This window comes from Diadema antillarum, unplaced genomic scaffold (assembly GCF_040938485.1).
Source record: "Diadema antillarum isolate AM-2024a unplaced genomic scaffold, OU_Dant_1.0 seq00000293_RagTag, whole genome shotgun sequence".
In the NCBI taxonomy this organism is placed as follows: domain Eukaryota; kingdom Metazoa; phylum Echinodermata; class Echinoidea; order Diadematoida; family Diadematidae; genus Diadema; species Diadema antillarum.
In genome coordinates this window covers 1,560,711-1,568,484 of record NW_027271319.1, presented here as the reverse complement: position 1 = coordinate 1,568,484, position 7,774 = coordinate 1,560,711, and the positions used below count along the sequence as shown (strand labels likewise).

Below are 7,774 nucleotides of genomic sequence, written 5' to 3'. Positions count from 1 at the left end.
CTAAGCAGCTAGAGTAGATGCAGTCTCAGCAGCAGAGGGAGAAATCCCGAAGACGGAAACATTCTCTTTCTTTTCGCGAGTCAGAATGCTCTTCACCGCCGACCGAAAGGTGACATTGCGCACGGTGTAAATGATAGGATTGGCACAGGAATTGTAGAAACCGAGGACAGTGAAGATCCTGTTGAGAGGGCTGTAGACGTAAGACGGGCTAATGATGTGGAGGTTGAACAGGAGGAAGGCGCACTGGCTTGGACCCCAGCAGATCACGAAGATAATGACCACGATCAAAAGCATCTCGATGACGCGTTGCCTAGCAACGTGGAGGTGAAGAGAAGCCTTGTTCTTCCCTTCTGCAGAGTTCATGAAGATCCTGGACTGGCGCTGGAGTGTTATCGCCGTCATGGTCTGACTTGCGACCATGATCAGGAACGGGCAAAAGAACTTGATGATGACGGATGACAAGCCGTTAAACATCTGGAAACCAGGAGAGCCGCGCTGGAGGACACAGGAGTGGGAGGCGGCGTCGATCTTCTTGAAGAAAATATGGAACGGTATGTAAATGGCGAAACTCACCAACCAAATTGCAAGGATGTAGGCGATGGTGCGACGCTTGCTGAAGAGGCGACGAAACTGGAACGGGTAGACCACGGCAGCAAATCGTTCAAGCGAGATAGTGGTTAAGGTGAAAACGGATGCTGCTACACAGCACCACATGAAAGCGCTTGTATCAATCATCCGGCAATAGAATTCGCCCAGTGGCGTGAGGGGCATCCGACGTATTTGTGGAAGTGGGATGATGAACACGGAGGAAAAGAAATCAGCGATGGCCAGAGCTCCGATGAGGATATCCGTCGAGTTTCTGTCGACTCGCCCGTTGAAAACGACGACGATGACGAGCCCATTTCCGATGATGCCGATGATTGCCGAGATCAGCTGGAGAATGACGTTCCATGACCATCTGATCGGATGCCATGACCACGCCGGCCAAAGATCTCCCTCTTCTGCGGTTGTTTCTAACTCGAGGGTGGTGATTATTCCCTCAAGTTCTTCTGTAAAGGGCGCCGGGGAGGGCGTGACATTTTGTGCGAAATTAAAAGGCACAAAGAGGTAGACAAAGACGAAAAGGATGCAGTTCATGCGAGTTGCACAAATCGCCATTACTGACTAAGAAAAATAGAATAAGAAAGTAACACCCGAAAAGTTACGTGATGAGAGCACACACCCGTCTTACCGGGACGTCTTGCTATAAATGTTGTTAATTTGAGAAGGAGAGGTCTGGAAAACGTGCAAGTGTCTATTCAGCTTCGGTAAAGAATTTTCATTATTTGAGTGGAGAAGTGGAAGAGGGTGGTTTTTGTACAGATGTCCCCCTTTAAACTGCAATTCACACATTCCTTGGAGTTACTAAATAATCAATGACCTTTACCATTAAAAATTGCTGCAGGTAACGCGTCAGACAACCCATTAAAGGACGTTTTTAATCTTTCCCCGTTTCACGCTAGTGGAGTGATTCCTTTCAGTGCCCGCGAAATCTGCTAGGGTTGGAAACTAAAAGCTTTGTCGCCTCACTCTCAAACAGATATGAAGATATTATCTTGTCTGCAGCGATGAAATTGGGAATTCATGCTAATGGACATAAACTGAAAGCATATATTTTTTGATGGCATAAGAATTCGATTTATATTTTTTTTTTTACATTCTTAGATCGGAAATATGATTGACAGAATCTGATTTTTTTCTTCATTTTTTCTTCACTTTTTCACCACGTTTTGTTTTCCTTCTTATGGAGTGCGTGGAGTAGTGGTGGTGTTAATATCTAAAAAGCCCTGTAAAGTTCATATTGCAATGTGCAAGGGAGGAATACCCATTTCGAAGTGGATTTGTGCCTGACATACGTTCTGCTTTGAAGGACTTTTATCAAATATCATTTGGTGTATAAGTGCTCTGGTGTTATTATTCCTCATGCGTGCCAACAACAAACGATGTGAATGTGTTGAGAATACAACGTATCAGAAATTCTTTAAAGGCAACGGAGAAATTCGTCTTATTTATGTCATAAATTTGTTATGTAATGGATCTAGATTTGTTTTTCTTATGTATATGTTTATCAAGTTTTGTATAGAAAAAAAATGCTACAGAACCGATAATTCAACTGAAATGAAGTTACATGGTTATTGAATAAGGAACGATCTTATACAGTAGATTTATCCTTTTCTATGTCTGAGTCTAGATGTTAATCGTCTTTTGCTGCTCATGAGTTGTTTCAATGTCGAAAAGACTCTTCTGAGAGGCGCGAGCACCTTTAAAAATGTTTCTAATGGCTTCACGAAATTGCGGATAGCGGATGGTATAGATGATCGGGTTGGCGCAGGAGTTGATGAAGGCCAAAATGACCAAAACACGGTAAACGGTCCCAAAGGCTAGTGAGTGGGAGACGAGGTTAAGGTGAAGTGCGAGGAACATTGTCTGATCAGGACCCCAGCAGATGATGAAGACTGTCACGACCATGATGAGCATTTGAAGGATCCTCTTCCTCGCGACGACGTGACTCAGAGTGGGGTTCGAACGGTTCGTGTTCGTTTTACTTTCAGAAAACTTTGTCGTCTGCTTCTGGAGAACGATTACCATTTTAATTTGGGCTAGGATCATGATGACAGCCGGAGCTACAAATTCGATTGTAAAGATGAAGATGCCTACGGCCTTGTGAGCAAGATCTGTGGAAAATCCAACCATGCACGTATCGCTGGAAGAATATCCCACAACGAACTGATAGCCGTTGGCGGCAAAGGCTGCAACCCAGATCAAGATAATGTAGATTCTGGTTCGGGTTGCGCTGAAAGTCCTCCTGAAGTATAGCGGATAAGCGATGGCGATATATCGCTCTATCGATATGGCTGCCAATATGAATATCGAAGCAACCACAGATACCCACATCAGAAGCGAAGTGTGGACTACTTTGCAGTAGAAACCTGCGAGCACGGAGTTGCTTGGTAGTGATTTGATGATGGGGATCGGTAGCAGAAACACAGACGTGGCAAAATCAGCGATAGCAAGTGCGCCGATCAACGTGTCAGTGGATCGTCGGACACGATTCCGATGGAATAGGACCACCATCACCAGCAGGTTACCGACGATTCCTAGCAGGGCAAAGATGAGTTGGAGGATCACCCACCAGGTCCACTGAAACGGGAACCAGGACCACTCAGCAGGTGTATTCGTGGGTCCGGCCAGTTCAAGAACTTCGGAGAAGAACTCTGCCCTGTTGGAGACTTCATTGCCATATTGGGACAAAGACCACTCAGTTCCCACAACAGTGTCTCCGTAGCCTTCGGAAAAAGAATTCTTGATCCGATATTCGTCGACTTCAAAACCAGATGGGAGTGTTGAGGGACTCATGTCTAACAGCAATATCAGTGACTAAAACATTCAGTAATGATTGTAACTTTTGCAGAGTGTATGATATTTAGCGCTGAGATTGTACTTCCAGCATGACATGACATGTGAAACGTAGAGACCTAAGTCTGTAACTCCGGAGTGCACCTGGATGTCTTTCTAAATGGGAGTTTCACTTAACCGTCGTATTCATGGTATTGAGAGCTGTAGAATTTATCGGCTAATTCCACACATGGGAAGGACGCGCAACATTCACAAAAAGGGCGAACGTAAAAAAAAAAGTAAAAGAAAAAAAAGCATGCATTTTAGTACTGAAGGAGGTGTTTATTTCGCGTCGCATAATATGAAATGGAATACCATTGTGACCACCAATCACATCACAGTAGCTGTGAAATAAATCGATAAGTGCTTACTTCTGGTGTATTTCTCTCGAGTGGACCTTTTGTGAAGAAATTCTGCGTAAAGTCAACTCGGAAATGAAAACATATTACGTGTTTTTGAATGCTCATTATAATTCATGAATCGACTCTGTGCTGAATACGAAACATTTCTGCTCACAGAGTAGATGGATGAATAGAAAGAATTATCTGGTTAATATTCGATTGATACACATCAATGAGGGTATTCGTATTAGAAGTAACCATATGAGGTACCTTTGGAATAGTCTTTGAAGGATTCAAACACACACACGTACACACACACACACACACGCATACCACCACCACCACCACCACCACCACCTTAACCACCAATATCTGAATCTAAATCTTCGAATATAATCAATTTGATAATAGCAAGAAAGATCTCTTCTTCCCCCTCTATCTTTCCAAGTGTTTTTTTTAACCATTATTCACAGTTCACAAAGATCAATAACACGTTACACGTGATTGAGGAATAACGGGGAAAAATAATGTGTGTACCTGTTCGTAGGTTTTCTCTTGTGTGTTTTTAGACTTAAGGAAAAAAACAACAACATTTACAATAATTTTGTTTCACTGTTTCCTTGAAAAGTGGAAATATGCATTTTGAATTTTGACATATTTCATATTATTGTTTGTGTGTGTATTCATTTCAAGGATAGTGTTGTCTTTCTCTTTTCTCTTCTTTTCTCTTTCTTTACCTATTTGTTTTTAAGCATTTTTTACACTTTCTAAGGACAAAATGTAAACATATCTACAATATCTTGTGATAATTCAATTATCTGATTTCATGATACAAAGTCATAACCATTATTTAACCCTTTCCCCTTCATCCTCAAACCCACTTACTTCAAGCAGTAGAAAATCGACATCTTCACATATTAACGTGCTTCTGATTTTGATTTGCAATGTGAGTCGACCCCCCCCCCACATCGCTTGTATTTTAGCTAAAGCTATTACTAGCTTACACAGACACACAGACACACAAACACAAACACACACGCATATATATATATAAATATATATATATATAGAGAGAGAGAGAGAGTGAGTGAGAGAGAAAAAGAATTATATATATATATATATATATATATGTACTTGAATAGAATCAGTTTGAAGGAAGAGAGATAACATGATTTTGATTTCAAGGTTAATTCTCCACATTCAAACAATTTAAAATAAGTAGCAGAAATTAAATGGATGTTTTGTTCTTTTTCAATACAAGGTATACAACTGCGTCGATATCACATCCAAGCATTCCTTTTGAAACGTTTTACACCATAAAGGCTTCGGAAATTTTTTGCAAATATGTGGTTTTGTCTTTGGGTGTTATCAAAAAAATGAGAAAGAAATATTTAGAAGTAGGCAATCTAAGCATTCAAGACGAAAGTTTTATTTACCATCTCGACACAAATAACAATATCGAATCTTTACTTTAAATCTAAAACCATTGAATGTCTTGAGTGTTGATTGGCATAGAAACTCTTATAGCGTTGCATACACTGTCCAAAGTCCCCAGCACAAGAAGAACATAATGTTTCTGTTGCAAGGAAGGTTTTAAATGAAACTTCCTTATAGTTTTATTTACTTAGTAGTTCATACATCACATTATTTTCATCTTACCAAGACATACCACGATGAATAAGTAATCTCTTGATTCCCAGACCTCGATTATGTGGTTTAGTATACAAATACAACTCTAATATACTCTTCAGAAGTAGTTATGCATAGGCAGTTAGGCAAGAATACCATTTTGCTGTCTTTGCAAAGATTATTTTCTCACAGAAGTTGCACAAATTTGACACAGCACAAGGTATCACTCAGTGTTGTTGAATATTATGTCACAAAAACTAATTTATCTACAATTCAGTACTTGTGTGATTGACCACAGCATTTGTGCCTTCAAATGGAAATGTTAAAAATTAAACATGAAACCTTTTTTATCTATTTGTACACAATGCGTAATTTCTAATTTTTACAATAAAGACATCTCATGTTTTTTTAAAGACAGCTTTACATCAAAGCGTTTCAAAAGTCGCTACTTTTTTCACATATAGAGAAAACCCTTTGACACAAGTTTAATTGCTTGAAATGACTACAGCTGTAAAGGCAAATTAAAAAAGCGCGCACGCACAGCAAACCTACATGCATAATGAGGACATGAGCAGTCCTTGTTTCTAGTAAAAGGACATGTGCAATACAATGCATTTTGACCTGTATTGCTTTACAATACCTTGATCATCACAAAAATATGGCCAAATGAAAATCTAGCTATATGCAATACTTTTTTTTCGGTATTTTCTTTCTACAGATTGCTTAGCTACTCAAACGAAATGGTCTTCTCAACCAGATTCTGTGAATGCCATTATCTGCCAATCATAGCTATATTAAAAAGAAATTATTAACAAAATACTTTAGAATATAATCTATACTTCCCCAAGACTGAGGAGAACTTCCATTTTTCAACGCTATGACTTTAACATGATGAATTCAAGATGATAAATTGGGAATAATAATGATTAGGCCTACTGCAATTTGTAATTGACTGACTGAAAAATATCAACATTCTTTAAATAAACACGAAAAAAAAAAGAGAAAAAATACCTGAAAAATCGTAAAGTAATCGTGTTTAAAAAAAAGGAGATTTTGTATTCAGTTTTCGAAGCTCATATTTCTTACGCAACCAGATGTTACAAAAGCGTGCATGAGTTGTTATGCTAACTTGTCGAAAATGACAACCAACAACCCGGTGAATCGCCATTTTGCGAAAGCTCAGATGAATCTGGCCTTGTGAGACATCTATAGAGGAACTGATATTGCAGGGCTTGTAGGTTTATATTCAACAAGATCAGGTCCACTTTCTTCATGGACACCAATTAGAAAACAATTAGAAAAGTCAATTTCAAAGTATAAGACTCTTAAACTATTAGTTTCATTGAATGAATTAATTAATCCCTTTCATTGATGTGGGGCACAACTTATATCACACCTATTATATGATTCATAAAGAAGTATTTTTGACTGAAGCATTATGCTTTCAGGTGGAGTTTTTATGAAATCAAAGATAACGTGTAACGAAGAGACATAAAAACACTTATGAACCCTAGCCAGGTTTAACATTCTAAGCAGCCAGAGTAGATGCAGTCTCCGCGGCAGAGGGAGAAATCCCGAAGACGGAAACATTCTCTTTTGTTTCGCGAGTCAGAATGCTCTTCACCGCCGACCGAAAGGTGACATTGCGCACGGTGTAAATGATAGGATTGGCACAGGAATTATAGAAACCCAGAACAGTGAAGATCCTGTTGAGAGGGCTGTAGACGTAAGACGGGCCGATGATGTGGAGGTTGAACAGGAGGAAGGCGCACTGGCTTGGACCCCAGCAGATCACGAAGATGATGACCACGATCAATAGCATCTCGATGACGCGTCGCCTAGCAACGTGGAGGTGAAGAGAAGCCTTGTTCTTACCTTCTGCAGAGTTCATGAAAATCCTGGACTGCCGCTGGAGTGTTATCGCCGTCATGGTCTGACTGGCGACCATGATCAGGAACGGGCAAAAGAACTTGATGATGACGGACGACAAGCCGTTAAACATTTGGAAACCAGGAGAGCCGCGCTGCAGGACACAGAAGTGGGAGGCAGCGTCGATCTCCTTGAAGAAAATATGGAACGGTATGTAAATGGCGAAACTCACCAACCAAATTGCAAGGATGTAGGCGATGGTGCGACGCTTGCTGAAGAGGCGACGAAACTGGAACGGGTAGACCACGGCAGCAAATCGTTCCAGCGAGATAGTGGTTAAGGTGAAAACGGATGCTGCTACACAGCACCACATGAAAGCGCTTGTATCAATCATCCTGCAATAGAATTCGCCCAGTGGCGTGAGGGGCATCCGACGTACTTGTGGAAGTGGGATGATGAACACGGAGGAAAAGAAATCCGCGATGGCCAGAGCTCCGATG

General features: G+C 40.6%; 2 protein-coding genes across 2 annotated transcripts; both read right to left on the bottom strand.

Moving 5' to 3' along the window:
* LOC139730150 (allatostatin-A receptor-like) lies at window positions 1–1,158 on the bottom strand. Its single transcript, XM_071641051.1, has one exon. The coding sequence runs from the start codon at window positions 1,156–1,158 to the stop codon at window positions 1–3; it is 1,158 nt and encodes a 385-aa protein (XP_071497152.1).
* Window positions 1,159–2,226: 1,068 nt separating this feature from the next.
* Window positions 2,227–3,396, bottom strand: LOC139730149 (trace amine-associated receptor 6-like). The gene has a single exon (XM_071641050.1). It carries the CDS (start codon window positions 3,394–3,396, stop codon window positions 2,227–2,229), a length of 1,170 nt encoding a protein of 389 aa, XP_071497151.1.
* Window positions 3,397–7,774: the final 4,378 nt, after the last annotated feature.

Excerpts from the sequence above, each read along its gene's own strand:
- LOC139730149 (XM_071641050.1), bottom strand. The coding sequence starts at position 3,396 with ATGAGTCCCTCAACACTCCCATCTGGTTTTGAAGTCGACGAATATCGG.
- LOC139730150 (XM_071641051.1), bottom strand. The coding sequence starts at position 1,158 with ATGGCGATTTGTGCAACTCGCATGAACTGCATCCTTTTCGTCTTTGTC.